The sequence below is a fragment of the Carcharodon carcharias genome, chromosome 10 (genome assembly GCF_017639515.1).
Source record: "Carcharodon carcharias isolate sCarCar2 chromosome 10, sCarCar2.pri, whole genome shotgun sequence".
In the NCBI taxonomy this organism is placed as follows: domain Eukaryota; kingdom Metazoa; phylum Chordata; class Chondrichthyes; order Lamniformes; family Lamnidae; genus Carcharodon; species Carcharodon carcharias.
In genome coordinates, this window is record NC_054476.1 from 62,183,662 (window position 1) to 62,207,002 (window position 23,341).

Genomic DNA, 23,341 nt, shown 5'->3' on the forward strand with positions numbered 1-23,341 from the left:
ACAATGGAGGAATCCCTAAATCTTGATCTCTTCCATGTCCTTTAATTAGAGAATGAAAATCTTGTTTCTTTCAGTTCTTAGAAGAAGCTTCTTCATAATGTTTGCAATTCCACTCCATACCTCCTATTTCTTGCCATTAATGGATTCAACTATACTCCTTCATTGATCTCACTATCTCACTTAGTCTGAAATGGAACTCCTACATTTCTTGCATTGTCACTTCTAACTTCAATATTTTAGTTTTTTTGTTGTTCCTCTAAACTTTGTTCCTTTTAAGCCAGCATTCTACACATTCTTTTTCCATTCATTTTGACTATGTTAAAATCAAACCATCTCCTATTCTGATCATTCATTGGATCTCAAAACTGGAATTCCTTACTTCCCACCATCTATTCCTCTTACATTCTACAAACCGAAGCACAGTGTCATCTAATGATTTATTCACCTTCTTGCTTACTGTCTTGAGTGTTTGCGCATTTAATCAATAAATCTTGATCTTTCATTTGGTTTCTCAATTTGAAAATTGTCATTCTAATCAACTGTAAATCAATTGCTACCCATCAAAATGGCTATCAAAAACTAAATATTATCAATAAATAGAGGAAGGGGTTTAAAGTATAATATATATAATTTATTCTAGCTATTCATATAGACTTATTCGGGGATTTAATGTGTTGGTTTTGATTCAAGATCAGATCTTCTAAAGTTGATCAATAAAGAAACATTGTGGCAGTCTTGGCATCTTCCCCTGTTGCTTTGAAGTCTCCGCTCTGTTGTGTTATCATGTATTTGCCATTTGGTGCCTTGAGGATAAGAACATTAGAACCAACCAGCTGGATAATGAAGTTGATTGGCTGCTCTCCAGTACCGCTGATGAAGCCATCTTTGTCCATTTCCCAGTACTTGTCTGTGGACACTGAACCAGAACATAAGGAGGCAAACAGAGATTAACCAGGGATTTACCAGAATTCGGATAAGAGAGGAGTTTTATTTTGAGCGTTTGGAAGGAAAAGTCCATGGGACTGGTGCAAGACAGGAACGCACACTTAAAAGGGCCGAGGTAAACTGTTGGAATTCTCAATAACCCTCAATAACGGGAGTGTATTCATTGGTCACCTCTTGATTGAATGTTTCATGTTGCACCTGCCTGAGGATTGCAGTATCCAACATTTCGCTCTATACAATTCCTAGTTTTATTAGAGGGGGATGGTTTCAGCACAGCTATGAATTCTGGGATAGCCCAACCTTCACTGCCATCTCATACCTTAATTCATTTTCCAGCAACAACAAACAAGATAGAGACACTCGGAAATCCCAGAGAGGAAGATAAATATAGAATAAGGGACACAGTGAAATAGAGAAACAGAAGAGAGGAAAACAGGAATAAGAAAGAGGAGAGAGGAATACTGTAATGAAAATGAAATGATTTGGCTGTGGTATATATTCTTATTTTCAGTGTTTCTAGAATGAAGATAATTTCTCTTTGAAATAACTTGGGAATAGAACATTTCATTAAACCAGCATGTTCATTGCTGGAACCAAATCAACTCTGATGAAACAGTGCCATGAGCATGTTAATGGTGTCATTGGTACCTTATTTGCCTGCTTGTAACTCTTTTGAGTACAAACCTGTTTCCATCTGTTTCAGATGAAGTTACATTGTTTCATAGTTTGCCATTGTGAGATTTGAACTCTTGATCTTAGGGTTACAAACCCAGTACCATAACCACTTGGCTATTTAGGCCAAGCCTCTTGACCTGCTTGTAGTATCCTTAAAAACAGTCAAATAAGATAATTGCTCAATAAATTAGCCAATTTAAGTATTTCATCAGTTTCACTGGAAAGAACTGAGTCATAAATTTAAATCTACTAGCACGCAGGAAGGATGGGTTATGGACCCCAGCCATCCGTTGTTTTAAATTGTGTGGATGTTTGACAGCAAATGTGAAAGATATATAAAGGTAAAATACTGTGGGTGCTGGAAATCTGAGATAAAAACAGAAAATGCTGGAAATACGCAGCAGGTCTGGCAGCATCTGTGGAGAGAAAAACAGATGTCAAATAAATATATTTGATTCTCCTTGATCTTGATTGACCTTTGGAGAGGATGGAAATATATTTTGAACAGGTTTACTGGAGTTATTCCTGTGTTCCTGTGTTGCAGCCAATGTGGATGTACCACATAAATACTCCATGGTGGTTAAATTGAACCCCATGTACAGTTTAATGTTAAAGATGCTGGTGCAGATTTAGTATTAAGAGATTTTGCAAATTATTTATTGCATATTTTGTTATTATTTTATATGTTTAAGTTCTACAATTAAATGAAATCTGATTTTTGTTTGGCACATTGATTTTGTTACTCTTTACCCCATCTTCTTAATAAATCTGATTTGTAGTTTATAGTCTAAATCACACCATCTGATAGTTTATTCCTGCAACGACCAAAAAAGGCTCATGCCAAATCCAGAAAGTTATTATAAGGGTTTTAGCTGAATACCAGAGATTGTGATAATAGTGAATATTTGAGGTAATTTTCAATTATACTGCCCAGGTGGTAAAGCTGAGGGGAACAGATGCACACTGTTGCAGGACCCACCCGATTTTAATCAAGGAGTAGTCGATCCTCCCCAGCTAGTCATTGCCCAGTTGGTGAATTTGAAAATAATTTCAGTTGTGTACATAAGATCATACTCTGGTTAGTAATAAGTAAGAGCTCACTCACGAGAGTGGTCTTTGCCTTGAGCATGAGAAGAATATCTCGTAGAAGCCTAAAAATTTACCAAATATTTCAGTGCCATTTTGCTAACCTCTGCAGCCAGTTTGAAAGACGGTTTGGTTGTTTTTAGCTGAAAGGTACACAGTTCATGAGTGAAAATTTCAAGCATGGGATTTGGTTAAACAATAGCGGCTCTGAGCTAAGAAGGGACAAAATTTTTATCTATAGTTCTTGCTCATGTGTCCTTATGACTGGAGATGTCATCTTACACTGTTCACAGTCATGTGATCACTGGAGCAGAACTTGATGATTGACTAGGTGGGAGGAGTTAAACACAAAATGTTGGCTTAACCATAAGTTCAAAAGCCTCAAACAGGGAAAGCTTTTGGTGACCACTGACACCTGCCTTTATGAAATGTGGGATTGTGGGAAAATTCAGCTATGTGTCATTTAAAAAGGAGTCCATTAACTATCTTAACCCCTTTCAAAAGGTTTCACTAATAGGCAGTGACTTAGAGACTTGATAACAGGACCACTTTTAAAGAGAGAATCTAGCAATCAAGACTTGTCTTAAAATTGCATGTAAACTAATAATCAACATTTCTTTGATGCTGAATCCCCTTTAAAACATTTTTTTATTTTCTCATCAATCTTGATTAAATGGATTCCTCATCTCATGTACTCATGTGGCTGAGAGGGGAGATGGGTAACCCTGATGCACTGGGTGAGCACAGGATTGGGTTTGGATAGAATGGTTACACCACAGAAGGGCCTTTGGCCCATTGTGTACATGCTGACTCTGTGTAGGAGGGACTCACCTAGTCCCACATGGTTGAATTGATTGCTGACATTAACTAGGCCGACATGTGAAGAATGGTTAGTTGGGTGAAGTACTAGAATTTGGCTCTCAAAACCATATTTCTGCAAGAGTCACTTCAGGAATGAACAGGAGGAAAGCTAGAAGAACCTTAATTGTCTCTGGGTTACAAAACAGCTCCAATTAAATCCAAGGTAAAATTATTTATTTTTCTTAGAGATAATTAGCGTTCTTTCAAAAGTGTTATTGCACTATATTGATGGTAAACTTACCGAGTTTGAATTGGTAGTAGCCATCTTCATCTGAAGTCATCCTATTTACTTCATACATGGGTCTATTGCCATCTAATCTTTGTGTCCCAGAACAAAATGCAACAAAGCCAAAATCACTTTGTAGTATTAGGAGAGGTCGGTTGGTAAGTTTTAGAATGAATTCTTGAGAATTATCTGTGAAACAACAGACCATGATATAACTACTGAAACTCACATCTTAAATCCTCACAAGTCTCTTTATTCTGTTATTATCAGCTGAACAATTCTTAGTAGGGAGGCACCTAACTCAGAACATGGTAGACTACCATATATTTTATGAAGTATTTGGATATTTCCTCTTTTATTGCTTCTATTTCTATCCCTTTTTCTTTAGCTCAACAGCCAAACAATCCTGTTCCCTGATCACAAGCCACCACAGCAGCTTTCCCAAATGTGCTAAGGCCTGCCAGACTCCTGCTTCTCTTCTGTCTGATGTTAATTTCCCTTCCTTTTCCTTCCGCTTCTTTGATTTCATCCCCTGCACCCCTTGCCCATCCCACCTCACACACCCAAAACTGGAAGTTACTGCAGCCACTCCTTGGCCCCAGCCTGATTGCTGCAGTAAAGATCAGGCTTTGACTGGAGTGGAATTCAATCGACATCATCGCTTCTTCACCATTACCCTTCACTCCACACCTGATGACATTAATTAAGTCATGTAAAAACTTTCTCAAGATTAATACAGGCAAAATGAAAGCCATCTTGTTAGTAATGAGGTTGATGAAAGTAGTCCTGTTGATGTTGCGTATGTGACCTTTTAAAAGGCATTTGATAGAGTACAACATAATAGATTTATTTGTAAAATTGAAGCAAAATTGCATGAACTGCATGGCCGCAAAATTGGCTAAGACATGAAGAGCAGAGATTCAAGGTGAACGCCTGTTTTTCAGACTGGAGTGGTGTTCCCCAGGAGTTGGTGATGGTGCCACTGCTATTTTTTGATATCTATTAATGACAAGGCATAATTTCAAAGTTTGCAGATGATGTGAAACTTGGAAACATAGTAAACAAATGAAGAGGATAATTAGACACTTAAGGAAAACATAGACAAAAGGTGAAATAGGCAGACACATAACAGGTAAAATTTAACACAGTGAGATGTGAAGTGATTACTTTTGACAAGTAGCATGAGAAGAGGCAAAAAACTATATGGTACAATTTTAAAGTACAGAAACAGAGACTGGGGAGGTAAGTACATAAGGCTTTGAAAGTGCTCGGACAATTTAAAAAGGCTGTTTAAACAGCCTCGTTGGCTTTATAAAAAGAGGTATAGATTACAAAAGCAAGAAGTGACAATAAGCCTTTATGAAACATTGGTTAGGCCTAGTTGGAGTGTTGTGTGCAATTCTGGACATCACATTTTAGGAAGGATCTCAAGGTCTTAGAGGGTGCAAATTACTAGAATTATACCGTGTAAAAGACTCAGTTACGTGAAGGGACTAGAGAAATGGTTGAGGGGAGATTTGATAGAGGTGCTCAAAATCATGAAGGGTTTTGCCAGAGTGTGTAATGAAAATCTGGTTCCAGTGTCAAGAAGGTCATTAACCAGAGGACACAGATTTAAGATCATTGGCCAAAACAAAACAGAGGGAACATAAGGAAGCCTTTTTTGTTTTTACACAGTCAATTATTAGGATCTGGAATGTCCTGCCTGAATGGTGGAAGCAGATTCAATAATGACTTTCAAAAGAGAATTGAATAAATACTTGGAAAGGAAACGTTTGCAGGGCTTTGGGGAAAGAGCAGGGGAGTGGGACTAATTGGATAGACTTTTCAAAGAGCCAGAACAGGGTATGATGGGCCAATTGGCCTCCTTTGTTGTATCATTATGCTATGCTGTAAGCTGTACCGGAGTGTTGATTCCAACTCCATTCTCAGTGATTTGGTCAGTCTGAATCCAAATTTGATGTTCAGCTTGTGCTTCAAACTCTACGTCCAGTCTTTCACTATGATGATTAATGTCAATCTCCATATCATTGTCCACTTATCTACATCCCTTATTCACTCTCATGCCATTCAAAACCTTCACCTATGTTTGTCAACTCAAGACTTGATTTCTCCCAATGCCTTTCTCACTGGCTTCTTGAAGTCCAACTTACATAAACTCAAACCTATTCAGAATTCTGTTGTCGCATCCCATCCCATGTGCTTGTCTTTGTTCATTTCTGGCTCTCCCACCTGCACTGCACTGACTATGAAATTCTTGTAATAAAAGCAGAAAATGCTGTAAATACTCAGCAGGTCAGCATCTGTGGAGAAAGAAACAGAGTTAACAATTCATGGTCATAGACTTGTCATCAGAACAGTCATCAACCTGAAACATTAACGCTGTTTCTCTCTCTGCAGATGCTGCCTGACCTGCTGTGTATTTCCAGCATTTTCTGTTTTTATTTCAGATTTCCAGCATCCACAGTATTTTGTTTTTATGTGAAATCCTTGTTCTTGATTTCAGATTGCTCCATGGTCTCACTGTGCAACCTTTGACAGCCCTTTTCCTTAGCACACATCCTGTATTTATAACATTTATCTGTGCCACTTCCTCTCTCCCCACTGTACTGTCAGTAAAAAGCTCCGCATTCTCAAACTCTCTTCCTAAATCCACCCCCCCCCCCACCTTGCTCCCTCTCCCAACCTTAAATCTACCTGTGCAACCACACCATTCATAGCTTCTGTCCCAACTACAGCCAAGTGTCTCCCAGTTTCCTGTAAAATATCTGATGAAAGACACTAAATCAGATTAGTGTTTTCAACTTGGAATTTGAGTCCGTTCCAAGTTCTCCATTACTGACTGTAATGTGAACAATCAACAGCCTTCCCCAGAGGACACAGAAATCCTCAGATTGTACTGGGCTTCACAAAGTTAATGCTGCAGCTTTTTTTTAAACAAGCGCTTAGAGATTCTTGAAAGTAGTGCTGCCAGTTTCCCATGATTAAAGCTCCAAATAACAGACAGTAGTTGTTTCTTAATTTATTTAGTTGCTATCATGTTTGCCCAGCTTCTACCAACCTACTTAGATCAATCAGCCAGCACAATGCATCACAAACTGGGAATCAAATCAAATCAAACTGCTGATGTGTATAATATTTTTATTATCTTTATAATGCTTGGAGCAGTATCTTTGCCCATTAGGCCAGGAGAAGAGCAACCTTACAATATTTATTAACTCATAAATGCATGGATGGACAAAGGAAAGGGTGTATGAGTGCCTGAATGAAGAGTAAATTGTAACTCACCAGCTGTATAGTATCCCACCATGAGCTGACCAGTGGACTTTGTGGTGAGGAGTTTTCCATCTCCTGTTTTTATAACCACCTTAGGCCCATTGTACACAATATTAAACCAACAATCGTCAGTCAGAATTGGGCTCGCCACAATTATATTTTGAGGGCCCTTGAAGGTAAAAGAATAGAAATAGGCATTACGTGTAAAAGTCCAATTGAACACTTTCACTCCATTTTTAGAAACATTTTCACATCCAATCATCCGAAGGTACTGATTCACTCCTGGAGTGTGATTTCCTGGACACTGACAACTCTTTCAATACCACTCTTAAGTGCCCATTCTTTGCCTGAGCCTGGACAGAGATTGGCAGGATTATTTGACATTATTAGCCAAGCTTAATTTCATCCTTACCTGATGTTCACACATGGAAAGTTCCAGCAGGAATCACTGGTTGGCTAGGGTAACTAAGGTAATCTCTGAACTCTAACTGCCCAGGTACTTTACATTACTGCTGGCATCTCTACTGATTGTATCACTGGTTTAATAATTACTCCTGGAAGGCTCCCAATGAACCATCAGGGGTTTCCCATAATTAGTTATTCTTTTTGAGTTTTTGGTGTGGAATCAGTTCATTGCTGAGTGCTCACAGATATCTGCTGCTTCCACAACTATGTAAAAAGACACAATGGACTTTTAAAGGAAAACACACAAAAATTAGTGAAGTTACTACTGTGGAGGTGCTCTTAGGAAAAACATGCATGAGGTGCAATCAAAGATGGCTATCAATTCTTTAAAACTTATTTAACAGTACGCTGTATGCTGTGTGCGACTGAGTGATTATCGCAAAAGTAACAGGAGAAGGATGCTACCAATCCTGAGCTTGGGGAAAGCAAATGGCTTTATCCTCCGACTCAATCCTAAAGTCGTAGAATGTGGCCTCTTTCGACTTCAATTTGAGAAGTCCTCCTCCCATGCAGGTATCCTCCCTCCTGTTGTGTGCTACCTTGTACCGCAAACAAAAAAGGAATATTGAGATGTTAGAAGTGTTGGTATCACATTCAATGGTGTCCAAGTCCCCATCCAGATGTTCCTTAATTTATGTGAATGAGTAAACATGGAGCATACATTGGGTTTTAACAGTAGAATTTCCTGCATGTCAATCTTAAAAGTGTAAATGTACAAGTGTGCAGCTACAAAGTATGTCCTGCTGTAGAATGGCCATACATACATACATACATACATATGGACATATGTATATATGAACATACGAATCAGGAGCAGGAGTAGGCCACTCAGCCCCTTGACCCTGCTCCGCCATTCAATAAGATCATGGCTGATCAGAATGTAATCTCAACCCCACATTTCTGCCTACCCCCAACAACCTTACACCCCCTTGTTATTCAAGAATCTATCTAGCTCTGCCTTAAAAATATTCAGACTCTACTTCCACGGCCTTTTGAGAAAGAGATTTCCAAGGACTCTCAACCCTCTGAGAGAAAAAATTTCTCCTCCTCTCTGTCTTAAATGAATGACCCCTTATTTTTTAAGCAGTGACCCCTAGTTCTAGATTTGAGCCCGCCAACAATTAAGAGGGCTGTTAAGCCCATTAATCAATTAATTAAGCAGTATTTTCCGCTACCGATCCAACTTACAGTTGGTGGACATGCATATCGGCCAAGCGGCCTTTGGATTTTTTAGGAAACCTCATCCACAGGCGGGATGAGGTTTCCAACAGTGATTTTTTTAAAAATAAAGAATTTTAAACATAGTTTTTAATATGTCACGTGGGGACATATTTCCTTTATTTTTAAAATCTTTATTTTTGATTGTAAAATTCTTAAGCTCCCTGAGGCAGCTCTGTGCCTTCTAGGAGCTTTCAGTGCATGTACCCCACGCTTGCACTCCTCCCGCCCCCCCCCCCACCCTGCCAACCAACATGAAATCGCGGTCAGGGCCCGATCGCAGACGGCACGAACTGTTTCCCAGCTGCTCCTGGGCCTGCCCGCTGTGCCCACCTAACGAATGGAAAATTCTGGCCTATGTCATTTTGTAGCCTCCTTAAGTCCTCTTCACAATTTACTTTCCTATCTATCTTTGTGTCATCAGCAAATTTAGCAATCATTCCTTTAGTCCTTTCATCCAAGTCATTTATATAAATTGTAAAATGTTGAGGCCCCAGCACTGATCTCTGTGGCACACCACTTGTCACATCCTGCCAACCAGAAAAAGACCCATTTATGCCAACTCTCTGCTCCTTGTTAGCTAGCCAATCTTTTATCCATGCCAATATGTTACCCCCTACACCATGAGCATTTATTTTCTGCAATAACTTTTGATGTGGCACTTTATCAAATGCCTTCCAAAAATCTAAGTTCAGTACATCCACCAGTTCCCCTTTATCCATAGCACATGCATCTCCTTCAAAGAACTCCAATAAATTGGTTAAACATGATTTCCCTTTTACAAAACCACGTTGAATCTACCTTGGATTTTTCTACGTGCCTTGCTATAGCATCTTTAATAATAGCTTCTTACATTTTCCCTATGACAGATATTAGGCTAACTGGCCTATATTCCTGCTTTCTGTCTCCCTACCTTTTTGAATAAAGGAATTATATTTGCTATTTTCCAATCTAATGGAACCTTCCCCGAATCTAGGGAATTTTGGAAAAATAAACCAAGTGCACCAACTATCTCACTAGCCACTTCTTTCAAGACCTTGGGGTGAAGTCCATCTGGACCTGGGGATTTGTCAGCCCGTAGCCCCAATAATTTGCTCAAAACCACTTCCCTGGTGATTCCCAAATTCCTCCCTCCTTTCCATTTCCTGATTTACAACTATTTCCAGGATGTTACTTGTCCTCTAAGACCGAAGCAAAATACCTGTTCAATTCATTCACCATCTTCCCACTTCCCATTATCAATTTCCCAGTCTCTATAGGACCAATGCTCACTTTGTTAATTTTTTTCTTACTTAACAATCTATAGAAACTCTTACTATCTGTCTTTATATTACTAGCTAGCTTTCTCTCATACTCTAACTTTTTCCTCCTTATTAATCTTTTTCTCATTCTTTGCTGTCCTTTATATTCTTTCCAATGTTCTGACCTGCCATCTGTCTTTGCATGGTTATATGCTTTTACATGTTAAGCAACTAAACAGCTGTAAGGTTATCTGAGTGCTTTGTATGGGACAACAATCAATGTGTACCAGGTTGTGATTATTTAAAGGCAAACCAGGTCTGACTAATTTGACCAAGTTACTTGATGAAATAATAGAAGGTTGATAATAGCGCAGTAGATATTGTATGTGTAGACTTTCAAAAAGTATTTGATAAAATACCACATAACATACCTGTTTGGAAAAGAGAACTCAAGATATTAAAGGAATGGTGATAGCTTGGGTATGTAATTGACTAAGGGATAGGAGGCAGAGAGTAATGGTGAATGAATGTTCTTTGACTAGAGTGAAGTTTGCAATGGGATCCTCTAGGGATCAATATTAGGACCATTGCTTTTCTTGTTACATACAGACAACCTAGATGTGGGTATAGGGAGTACAATTTTGAAGTTTGTGAATGATACAACACTTAGCAAAGTAGTAGAAAATGAGCAGGACAGCAGCAGACTTCAGGAGGACATGGAAAGACTTGTGAAATGGGCAGACAGATGGCAGATGCTGTTTAATGCAGTTAAATATAAAGTGATGCACTTTGGGAGACACAACATGGAGAGGCAGTATAATTTAATTGATACTATTTTGTGGAGGGTGCAAGAGCTTAGGAACCTGGAAATGCATACTTACAAATCTTTGAAGATGGTAGGGCAAATTGATAAGGTGATGAATAAAGTACTTTGGGACTGTTGGCTTGTAAATAGGGAAATTGAATACAAAAACAAGGAAGTTACAACTTCCTTTACAACTCACTGGTAAGACCTCAGCTGGAGTATTGGAGTATAATTCTGGATAACACACTTTAGGAACGATGTCATGACCTTGGAGAAGGTTTACCAGGATGATATCAGGAATGAGGGACGTCAGATATGTGGAGGGTTTGGAAAAGCTGGGGTTGTTTTTCTTGAAGCAGAGAATGTTAAAGGGAGATTTAATAAAGGTATTCATAATCATTAATGGTTTTGATAGAGCAAGTAGGAGCAATTATTTCTGCTGGCAAGTGAGTCAGTAACCAGAACTCAAACATTTAAAACAATTTGTTTAAAAGACTGGGAGAGGAAATGGGAAGAAAGTTTTTCACATAGGATTGCTAACATCTCAAACCGACAACCTGAAAGGATGGTAGACACAAATTCCATCGGAACTTTGAAAAGGGAATTGGATATGTACTTGAAACTGTACTGTGTCCTTTAACCTTAGCTTGGCAGATTTTCTCAGGTTGACAGTTACAGATCAGAAATCCTTTGAGTGTTGGAGAGGACATTCACTCTTTCCACCATTTCTTCCCATTACATTGCAATGTTTTCCTGTGGAGAGGTTGCATCGGAGTGCCAAACAGGGCACCTTCTCATTTCAACCATTTTCTGCAGCTGCATCTTTACTTCTGCATCTGTGATGCAGGGCGTTCTTTGCAGGTGCTGCTCCATAAATTCATCAGAAATGATTTTTGTACTGTCCACTATTTTGTTTCCAAAAGGACACTTACCTTTAAATTGCTGCTGCAATTCCTTTAAATAGCTGTGGCAGTTCAAGAAGATATGCCCTACTTTGCAAGCTTCCGGCAGTAGATATTGAACTCCTATTGGACTCATACATTATAACAGTGACAAACAGTTCAAAAGTACTTAATTGGCTACAAAGTGCTTTGTGGTGCCCTGAGTTCTAAATAAGGGTAAATCTATTTTTCTAACTAATGAGAGTTGATTGAAAGCTTTACTCGAAATGGTATATGTATATGATACACAGACAAGTACATTGTCGATTGTATACTGTTTCTATGGTTGGCATACTGACAGTGGAAAATCCTTCCTTCTAAGGGACGTAGAGGTTGAGAGGTTTAGGAAGTGCATTGCAGAGCTTAGGGCCTCAACAACTGAAGGCACAGCGACCAATAATGGAACAAAGAAAATTGTGGGTGCTCAAGATGCCAGAGTTAGAGGAATGCAGAGATCTCAAGGGCTGTAAGGCTAGTGGAGATTCCAGCGATAGAGAGAGTGAGGCCATTGAGAGTTTTGAAATAATGATAAGAATTTTAAAATAGTGGCATTGCTGAACTGTGACCCAATATAGGTCAACAAGCACAGGGATAATGGATGAATGGGATTTAGTGCAAGTTAGGACATGAGAAGCAGTTCCTTTGCATTGTCCATCTCAGTAACTCCTCCTAGCTAGCACCGTAGGGTAATTATTGTCTCTGCATATCAGTTCAGCTATCTTACACTGTTGGGCTAACACATTGATATATTTACCAGACCTGGAAAGCTCCATAATTTTGTGATTTAAAATCACAGTAATAACAGTCACATCAACGTCACCCACTTATACTAAGTTTCAGTGTATTCCATAACTACTCTACTCCATAACATCAAGATTCCTGAGTTAGTCAGTTGAAAACATCTGTGTTAATTACTCACCACTGCAAGGTAGTCCTTTGAAATACCACGGAAGCAAGCTTTCCTAGTTGTGTTATTGATGATAATCTGAAAGATCTCAGAGTCTGTCACATGTGACTGGTGTACGCAGACATCCGCACCTAACAAAGAGATACAACAGTACTCCACTGAAAATTAACATGTTGTGATGTGTATCCAATTTTGAAATTATGAAATTTCTTCATTTTCTCACCAGTTTTTTCTGCTGCCTTCCTCAGGGCATTGACTCATTCCTGGAACACAAGTTCAATGCAGCTTGTTGTTCATGTGCAAGCTTTGACAATAATCAATCGGTTATTTGATGGGGACCTTCGCAGCCAAACCCCAACTGAAGTTTGCATGCAGGCACACATACACTTCTAGGGATCCCTGGATCATGATCAGCAATGTGAACCCTGGTTATTTTTTCCTCCCCAAGCACAAGTTCAATTGCAGCACTCCCACTGCTGTTCTGGTTGAGGTCAGTTTGTTTTGTGTAGACCTGGGATTAAACCAGGGATTTTCTTGATGTTAGGGCTCAACTATTCACTGTATAAATCCAACCAGTACTTGGACACAGATCACAATGGCTTTATCGACACTGGATCAAAACCTGGGAATTTTCTATTGAACAACATTGTGGAAGCGCCATCAGCAAAAGTAGTTTAAGAATGAAGTCCACTTTCTCAGGTATTTAGAGTTATAAAAGATTTGGGAAAATTGACTGTAAGTAACCTTCTCAACCATGTATAGAAATTAAGCAAACGGGGGCATATTTACAAATTAAAGACAATGAAAGGAAATAAGAAATAAAGGAGAACTGTTTTTTTCAAAATCAGTGGTAAAAGTTTGTGGAACAGATTGTTAGCACAAGTCGAACAATAAACCTTAGTGGATTTCAAGGAGTAAGGAGACCAGTTCTCCTGAACAAATGGAATTAAGGTATATTAGAAATGAACAAAGGGAATACTTTAGATAGGCGGGCTATCTGGGCCAAAGATCTTCTCATCCCTGAAACTGTTATTATGGGCTGGAATTTTACTTGGGAGGTGGCGAGGGAGTACAAGTGCTGGATTGAGATCGGGGAACCCAAAAGAACGGGTGTCTCTCAGGCCATGCCGAATTTAAGAGATCAGAGGTCAATGGAAGTGTTGGGTATGGGAATTGCAGGAGGTTGGAGGCCTGAGAGGTCAGATGTTGGATATTGTGTAGGGGAGTGGGAGTGGGGAAGTGGGGTTTGGTGTGGTGAGAGATCAGTGGCTGAGTAGGGGGTGTGGGTAAAGTCAGAATCAGGCAGGATCACAGGCCAGGGTGGAGGGAGGCATGGGACATTACAGGTCTAATAGGGGATGTTGGGGGAGATTGAAAGGGTCTGAGGTTGGAGGGTGGGTGGCGAGGCAGATCAGTGGAAAGGCATTTACCTTCTGGATCAAGCAGTTCTCACCTTTCTTTAGTTACTGGTTTGCTGGGAGACAAAAATCCAGCTGGCCAGAGTTCAGTTTGAAATTGTGGACCATTATGAGGATGCCAGGGTCATTATAATATTTAAATTTCCAACCCATCTCCTGGGCAAGTTGGTTGCCTGATCCCCTCCCACCTGGGAGAGGGCAGGTTGAAGTTGGGATTCAGATTTTTTAATACTTGAACCTTCCACCTGAGCCAAACCCATCCATTTTTTGGCATTCAAATTTCCCTATCTTTCTAATGAGTTATTTAGTCAGAGGAGGACCCTAGAGTTAGGCCCCCTCCAACAAGAAGCACTCTCTACAGATATATTTGTAGCAATAGTAAGTGAGGACCCAGCTGCTCTGTCATTAGCCATTCCTGGTTCAGGACACAACTTTGGCTATTTGGAAGCATGTGACTCACAATGGACAATAAGGGTAGCCTTACCAGTATCAACAACATCCTGTGAAGACATATATTACAAAAAATATCTTGGCACAGATTTTTGTCAAGTGCTTTACTTTTGTTCTCATTCTATTCTTGCACCTTTTCCCACCCCCTTAAATGATTGTACAACATTTGTATTTGGAGCAAAGCAACTTTTTGACTACATAGCAGGTTGGTCAGTTCAATCAGTGTTAAATGTGTTGCATTGTTACAATGGCAGGCTTTGCTTCAGAGAGAAATGAAAACGTGAAGGGATAGAAGGAAGAGAGACCTGAGGGAAGAGGGAAAACTGGGAGCGAGAAAGTGGGTTGCTGAGGGCATAGAAATGAGGATAGGGAGAAGAGAAATAAGAAATAATAGAGAAACAGCAAAAAATGAGGAAAAAAGCCAGTCTGTGTCATATTTTGGGTTTTTTTTTCAATTTTCCATGAATTAATTTGGAAAACAAAGTTAGTCATTTGGTAGTATAGGACTTGAGTACGTGTTCAGGTCACAAGTGTATATCATTGTTACATCCTTGGATGACTTTGTAGTGTAAGTGGATACAGGACAGTGAGAGTCAATTCCCACTCAGACTGCTTATGGGAGTGAAAGGCACCACTGAATCTAACCAAGTACCTAGGCCAGACTCAAAGTTGTTATAGCGAGTGAGGTTATTGAAAACTTCAGATTAGGTAGGTGAGGACTTCCTAAGTACCTCCGACAGGAAGCACTCTCTACAGATATAATGGCAGTGATAGTAAGTGAGGATCCATCTGCTCTGCCGTTAACAATTGCTGATTTAGGACATTGCTTGGCTACAAGGAAGCATACCTGTTCTTAGTACTATCTTTGACCCCTAGAAAAGGCAGAATGGTCAGATTTGGTGCAACAATTTCTACACCTGAAAAATTAACTTGCACAAATGTTAACTAATCTGCTGAACGTTTCCATCATTTCTGGCTTTTATTTCAGATTTCCAGAATTTGCAATTTTCTATTCTGTTGGTATAACAGGAGGTAGGATGTTAAGCTTACATTTGGGGGTGAAACCAAAATTGTCAATATTCTGATAACATCTAAGTTTACTAAAGCTGTTCTGGTGTCACTTGATACATTTTGCTTCTTACCTGGTTTAAGACTGACATATTTGCTGTTGAGTATTGATCTGATGGTGACTTGCCCAGGGCTTGGGTCAGGAGAGAAAAATTCATCCAGGCTGGGTCTGTCAGTTTTGATGGTTCTAATGTAGCTGTCTCGTCCAGTCAAAAATCTTCCTTCATTGTCCTTTAAGCAAATCATTCCACATCTTATCTCTGGGATGTACAAGGTCTGCGATGACTGACAGGGCTCAAGTTTCCCATTCCAGGCAATAAGATCTCCGCTACTTGTCCTTATGCTATATTTCTTCTCTTTAGGAACAAAATGAAATGAAACTTTTTATATCACATCATAATGTAAATGTTATAAAAGATTTACAACTCTTTTTATGGAGAAACAGTAAAAGGTTTCATGGACCTGCTGTAGCCATTTTCACAAAATTATGTTATTGTTGTCGTTATAACCCTCCTCTCAAAACCTACACTTGACCGTTCTGCCCTTGCAAACTACTGCCCCATCCCCAATCTCCTTTTCCTCTCCAAAGTCCTTGAATGTGACATCTCCCAAATCCATGTCCATCTTTCCCACAGCCCCATGTTTGAATCCCTCCAATCGGGCTTCCAGCCCTACCGTAACACAAACAAGGCTCATCAAAGTCACAAATTAGAACTAAAGTGACTGTGGCTATAATGCACTATCCTTCCTCACCCTTTCTCAACTGTCTGCAGCCTTTTGTGACCACAGCGTTATTTCATCGCCTCTCTTCCATTGTCTGGTTGAGTGGGATTGCTCTCGTCTGCTTCCCAGTCATAGCCAGAAAATCTTCTGCAATTGCTTCTCTTCCTGCTTCATTGCCATTTCTTCTGGAATCCATAAAGATCTATCTTCGTCTCATTCCTTTTTCTATTTGCATTTTGTCCATCTGCTGCTCATTGGTTACCTCCTGACTCAACTATCCCAGTGCTCTCTTGGCTGGTCTCTCATCTTCCAGTCTTCATAAACTTCACCTAAAGCTCTGCTGCCTGTATCCTAATTCACACTAAGTCCTGTTCATCCATCACTCCTGTGCTCACACACCTTCTTTGGCTCCAGTGAGCAACATCTCAAATTTAACTTTTCCTCAAATTTCACCATGGCCTTGCTCTTCCCTTTCTCTGTAACCTCCTTTAGCCTACAACTCACCGAACTCCCTGTTCCTTCAGTTCTGGCTTCTCCCTTCTTTAAGAAGCTCCTTAAAACCTATTTCTTCAACCAAGTTCTTGGTCAGCTTTCCTATATATATGTGGCACGGTGTCTAATTTTGCATGACATTGCTCCTGAGAAAAGCCTTGGAATGTTTTATTATGTTAAAAGTGCTATGTAAATGCAAGTTGTTGTTGTTGTTGACCTCAAACATGGCAGCAGATGGAGTGTTACAAATGGTTTCATTTCCTCTGGTCCAGGATTCCAGCTTCATTTCTCCTGGTGGAAAGCCCTGAGGTGTCAATGTCAGGCCAATGCACCCCATCATTGAATGCCTTTCTAACACTCATGCTATAAACTTGCAGGTGAAGAATGGCACTTTATTGCAAGGGGATGGAGTATAAAAGTAGGGAAATCTTGTTACAATTGTACAGAGCATTGGTGAGACCACACCTGGAGTACTGTGTAAAGCTTTGGTCTCCTTATTTAAGAAAAGATATACTTACATTGGAGGCTGTTCAGAAAGGGTTCTATAGGTTGATTTCTGGGATGAAAGGGTTATCTTATGAGGAAAGGTTGAGTAGGCATGGCCTATACTCATAGGAGTTTAGAAGGATGAGAAGTGATCTTATTGAAACATTTAAGATTCTGAGGGGACTTGACAGAGTAGATGCTGAGAGAAATGTGGGGTAATCTAGATCATTGTTTCAAAATAAGGGATCTCCCATTGAAGACAGAGACGAAGAGAAATTTCTTCTCTCAGAGGGTTGTAAAATTTTGTAATTCACCCCAGAGAGCAGAGGAGGCTGGATCATTGAGTATATTTAAGGTTGAGTTAGACAGATTTTTGATCTTCAGGGATGTTAAAGGTGATGAAGTGCTGGCAGGAAAGTGGAATTCAAGCCACAATCAAATCAGCCATGATCTTATTGAATGGTGGAGCAGGCTCAAAAGGCTAAATGGCCTACTCTTGCTCCTACTTATGTTCTTATGTGGAATTGTGGCCTTGCAAAGAAGTTAGCAACCACAGAAGATTAAGGGAGAAAATTAGAAGGAAAATATTTATGCTTAAACACTATTGCCTGAAATTCTACCTTCTTGACTTCAAGCAGGCTACATTGTTGGACATATCACAGATGCTACGACAGAGAGAACTGTTTTAGCAGGTCATTTAAGCTCTGCTTCACTTATACATCTCCCATCAATCAGAGTTGCAATGGCAGAAAGCTGGAGGAAATTGGGGCAAATATACAATGCAGGCAGGGTCTTAAGTGTATAAAATCAGCTTTAAAGATTGATTGTCCCTTGTACCTTTGAAGTTAAACATGAGCGTCATAACACAGTCTTGGCCCCAGGGCAATTCACTGTCACATTGTACTGCATTCTCACTGGTATCGTACCGCAGATATTTCTTCTTGCCTTTGTTGAACATGCTGACGTTGGGATGGATGGCTAGATGCAGCACCCATTTCTCACTTTCTGAGATTGCCTGAGCAAAGCAAGTGATATTGTCTTCTGCTCCTCCCAAGTACCGTTTGGTTTCCTCAGACTGGAAGGAGACCTTGCCATTTGGATGTGTGATCATTACAAACTTATTATAAGGATTGGGAACCTCCCGATCACAGGTGATTTTCCCATTATTATCTCCAGCTAAGTATCTCCTCAGAGAGCTCCTGATGTGGACCATGGGGGAGTTTTCCTTCAAAAACTCTATGGTCCAGATCTGTTTAATCTTCAAGATGGTACTGGTAGCATTCACTCTGAAATTGAAATTCTCTGCTGTCAAGTATTTCTGGGCTGAGTTGATCAGACCAACTGGAAGCACCCTGTAAACCATCTTCCCTTGTTGATACTTTAAGCTGCAAGTGTTTCCAGCACAGTTTGTACCTCTGTGACCTCATCAGTATACTGGAGCAGGGTAACTGTGACATAATGTATCTTTGTGACATCAGGAAAAATCACTGTGAACATAGTGAATGAAATAAAGACAAAGGATGTGGCTTGGGCAGCTTTACGTGACAAACTCACTATCACTAAGCAAGTATTTCCAATTTCCATTTCCCAATTCCATAAATAAAGATTCTGCAAACAAGGAAATTGATTTTGTGTATACTAACCAATTCACGCTGTTTGCCACACACTTGGAACAGTTTCTCCAAGAAAGTTGAAATTATTCTGATGCTACCACATTGAGCAAAGGAGAGAGAAAAATGCTCAAATCTCTCAGAGAAAATCATATTTGGCTCCAATGTCCAACAGAATCAAGCATTACATGAAAAAAAACCACATATGGCTGCCAGATACCAAAAATGGGCACATGAAACAACAAAATAGCTGACTAAAGAACAAATTGCTGGACCCAAGAAGCAGGAGATAATTTGATTCTAATCAAAAATTAATTCCCAAGTAATTTTTTTCCCCAGTTTCCTTGCTTGTTCTGCTACCCCCAAAAAAGAAAATTGCCAGCTGCTGTCATACATAAGAGAAATATATATATTTCTTACTCTTCTATCAGAAGTTCAATTTTTAGTCTTTCAATTATTTAAACTTAATTAATTTGTTGAGAAATTAAATACCAATTCTATTTGACTCTATTTCTTCTCTCCCTGAGATATTTAGTCACTTTCTTGTGCTTCATCAAAAGTAGCCCTTTCATATAAGAGCTTCAATAGTGAATGGTAACAGGCTACTCCAACACTTTGGGCATCATAGACTCAATTTTATTCTCATTTGATATTCACACATGAGCATAGGTTTCTCTTCCCTGAACCAACGATGCTGAAATCAATTACAGTGCTTACCTTGGGATCTTTCTCAAGAAAGGAAGAGTAGCTGTGGATTTACAAAGTACGTGGATTTCCAAAAAACCTTCAACATGATAATGGTCAAATGTGATAAAAGCGGAATGTTACCTGTACTATGTTTAATAAGTTAGTTGTTAAAATATTTACAGTAAAAATGTGTTGTGTTTTGATGAATATGAAGCAACATTGTCACAGGAACACCATGTGCAGTTAAAGAGTTCTACTAGTTTGATGGTCATTACAGAACAATTCAATTTTTAATTCCATCAAAATGTTGAAACCAAACTAATTTGAGAATTAATTAATCCAGAGATGTGAGCAAGGTCAGAAGAAGAACAGATTGTAAACTATTGTAAGCACACCTTTACTGAGCCAATTATTGAAAGTTTGACTTTTAGCTTTTTTTTCCGACACACTGGCTTCAATTCTCAAGCGGTGGGCAGGTGAGAAGGGTGCGGGGAAGCCCAATGGGAGGTGGCAACTTGGAGGCCCCACCATTCTCAAAGAAGTGTCTCATTTAAATAAAACTAAGAGTCTCCCCTAACAACTGGTCAGATTGATTACCTGATGGTGAGAATTGTGTCTGGAGGTCTGAGGAAACAGAAAACTGTTGGCAGTGATCAAGAGGAGTAAGAAGCCTTTTGGTCACAATTGGGGGTCCACAAAGGGAGAAGGGGCAAGGGGTGAATCTTTTGGCCACCAGCAGTAGAATAGATCTGTGAGAAATCAGGATGGAGGTAACAAAGGAGACCCTTGGCTTCCATGTGAGGCCTGGCAGAATACTGCTGCCCTACAAGGAAGCCTAAAATAAAATGTTAAAACTTCCCTTCTGGCCCAGGGTTCAGCTCCTGACAAGTTTGCTTGACAGGGAGACGGCACTGCCCCCACCGCCCAGACCTGTTTGTAATTGCAGATTCAGTCCTGATAACCATAATTGGACATGATCTTCAATTTAACATAGGATCCTGCTTTCTTTCTGTAGGTGTCCTGTCGTCTGTTTAATATTGGAACATGGTGGGAAAGTGGCAGGATTGGAGGGGTGAATTGACTTGCATTATTTTAACTGACCTCCTGCCTTATGTGGACACTGAATACGATTTGAGGGTGGGGAGATAGTTGCAGCCATCTGACCCTATTGAATTCTCTATTTCCAAGCATTGTTGGCATTGATCTCACGGACTCTGTACACAAGGGTTCTAGTGGTATGTTTATTCATGCAAGTGTTAATCTGAAGTTTCAATATTTCCTGGTCTTTGAAGTTTGAAAAAGGAAGGATAGTGAGGATTTTAAAAACCTAACAATATACACAAAGGAGGTTCAAATTGTCTGTATGTTTAGAGATCAAATATAAAGATGGATTGCTCTATTAGTTATTTTAACATCTGTGTGAGGTTTTGAAGGTTTTGATTGAAAAAAGTGATGGATTTCTTTGAGGAGACGACAGACATGGTAGATGGGGAGATAGGGTGGTGTACCAGGACTTTCAAATAAGGTACCATTCAGGAGATTATTGGAGCAGATTAACTGACATGGAATTAGAGAGAGGATAGCAGGAGTTAAGGACTCTTTCTCTAAGTGGTTTGTAGTGGGTAGTGGTTCCTTACGGTTCTGTGTGGGACCACTTCTATGCTGTAATATTGCACTTAATACCCTCTTGAGAAAGTAATGCCTTGTTAATAAGGTGTAACTAGGTTTTTAACAGTGTACTAAGCAATAACTATCTCTGAACAACCTCTCTGGCCCTGGAAAACTAAATTTATATTTGTGTAATGTTGATTTTTTTTCATTTTGATAAATTCCATTGGTTTTTAATTTCATAAAAGCTTGTTTGTACTGGGGGATTTAATCCTGAAAGGTGGGATGGTGTTAAAACATAAAGAAATGCTGGCTTGTTGGAAATCCTACATGAACCAGTGCGTGTTTGAAGGCACGTTGGAAACCTCATGGGGTAGGTGAGTTGGTGTTTATAAAATATAAAATGCATTTTGAATAAAGGTTTAACCCTGCATTCTGGTTTTAACTTCCAGCACACGAATTTCCCAAGCAATCTGAAAGTTGCCAGGGTCAACAAGGCGAGATTAATGGAACTGTAACATTGACAGGCTGGAAAGCCATTAAGTACTGAATATTACTCATGAAATGAAGCAGGTTACAGGACATGTTCCAAAAGCATGCTTTCACTGCATTAGAGGTGATTTTCAACACTTTGTAACTCATTTCTGCTACCTTGGATTTTTTTGATTTTGATCTGCACTTCCCAGCTGCCAAACTTCACTGCAGCTTGGGAGCAGCTAATGCAGCTTTATCTTGGATTTTTGGTAAGGAACAAGACAGGGAGCAAGGGCAGCAGCTGTCTTTTCTTCAGCCACCTGGATTTACACAGGACAGCTGGAGTGAACACAGCTCTAGCTCGAAGGAGGTGGTACCCCTGACACAGGATTTACCAGCAAAGGATCAGCTTTCTGGACGTGACTGAGCAACAGTGCTTCAGGAGGCTCAGATTTTCTCAGCAGGTTGTTGCTGGCATCTGTAGCCTCCTGGAACAAGACTTCCTTCCCAGTGGATCAGGCGGATATGCATTACCAGTGGCTGTCAAGGTTATTCCTGAATTTCTTTGCCTCCAGCTCTGTCCAGGGATGTGCTTGTGACATCTGCAGGATTTCAAAATGGGACTTGCACTTGTTGTGTGAAGGGCAAGCGCCCAATGCCTTGCTTGTCAGGGTCCCACTTTGCTACTGATAAGGCTAGTCAGAATGAGAGGGTCATTGGATTTTCTGCAGATTCCCACAGAGTATGGTGTGGGAAAGTATGAGGTTGTGCACTTTGGCGGAAACTATAGAGAAACTGAACATTATTTAAATGGAGAAAGGCTGCAGAAAGCCACAGCACAGAGATATTTGGGAGTCCTTGTGCATGAATCCCACAAGTATACAGGTTCAGTGAGTAACAGGGAGGCAAATGGAATGTTGGCCTTTATTTCAGGAGGGATGGAGTGTAAAAATGGGGAAGTCTTGCTAAAATTGTGCACACCACTGGTCAGACCACACCTGGAATACTGTGAACAGTTTTGGTTCCCTTATCTAGGGAAAGATATACTGGCATTGGAGGCAGTCCAGAGAAGGTTAATTGGGTTGATCCCAGGTATGGAGGGATTTTCTTTATGAGGAGAGGTTAAGTGGGTTAGGTCTGTACTCTTTGGAGTTTGGAGGATTGAGAGGCGACCTTGTTGAAACATACAGGATTCTTAGGGGGCTTGACAGGGAAGACGCTGAGAGGTTGTTTCCCCTTGTGGGAGAGTCTGGGACCAGAGGGCATGGTCTCAGAGTAAGGGGTCACCCATTTAAGACACAGATGAGGAGGAACTTCCTCTCTGAGGTTAGTGGATCTAAGGAATTCTTTACCACAGACGGCTGTGGAGGCTGGGTTGTTGAGTATATTCAAAGCTGAGATAGACAGATTTTTAATCAGTAAAGGAATCAATGGTTATGGGGAAAAGGCAGGAAAGTGGAATTAAGGATTATCAGATCAGCCATGATCTCATTGAATGGCAGAGCAGACTCAATGGGCTGAATAGGCGTCTTATGAACGTAAACCACGTTGTGCCTTGTCACAAGTCAAGAACAATGCAACATAAGGCTGCAATTACACAAACATTCCATATCAATCCAAATCACCTGAAAAGATTCATGCTCAATACAATTAAGAAATTAGTGCCAATTGTTGCATCT

At 40.0% G+C, this 23,341-nt stretch overlaps 1 protein-coding gene across 1 annotated transcript; it reads right to left on the bottom strand.

Annotated features, from left to right (window-relative positions):
- Positions 1 to 710: 710 nt before the first annotated feature.
- On the bottom strand, positions 711 to 18,646 carry LOC121282983 (fascin-like). Its single transcript, XM_041196849.1, has 6 exons — positions 18,121 to 18,646; positions 15,657 to 15,938; positions 12,659 to 12,777; positions 7,082 to 7,238; positions 3,809 to 3,982; positions 711 to 916 (listed from the first exon to the last, which is right to left on the bottom strand). Exons 1-6 carry the CDS (start codon positions 18,644 to 18,646, stop codon positions 711 to 713), a joined length of 1,464 nt encoding a protein of 487 aa, XP_041052783.1.
- Positions 18,647 to 23,341: the final 4,695 nt, after the last annotated feature.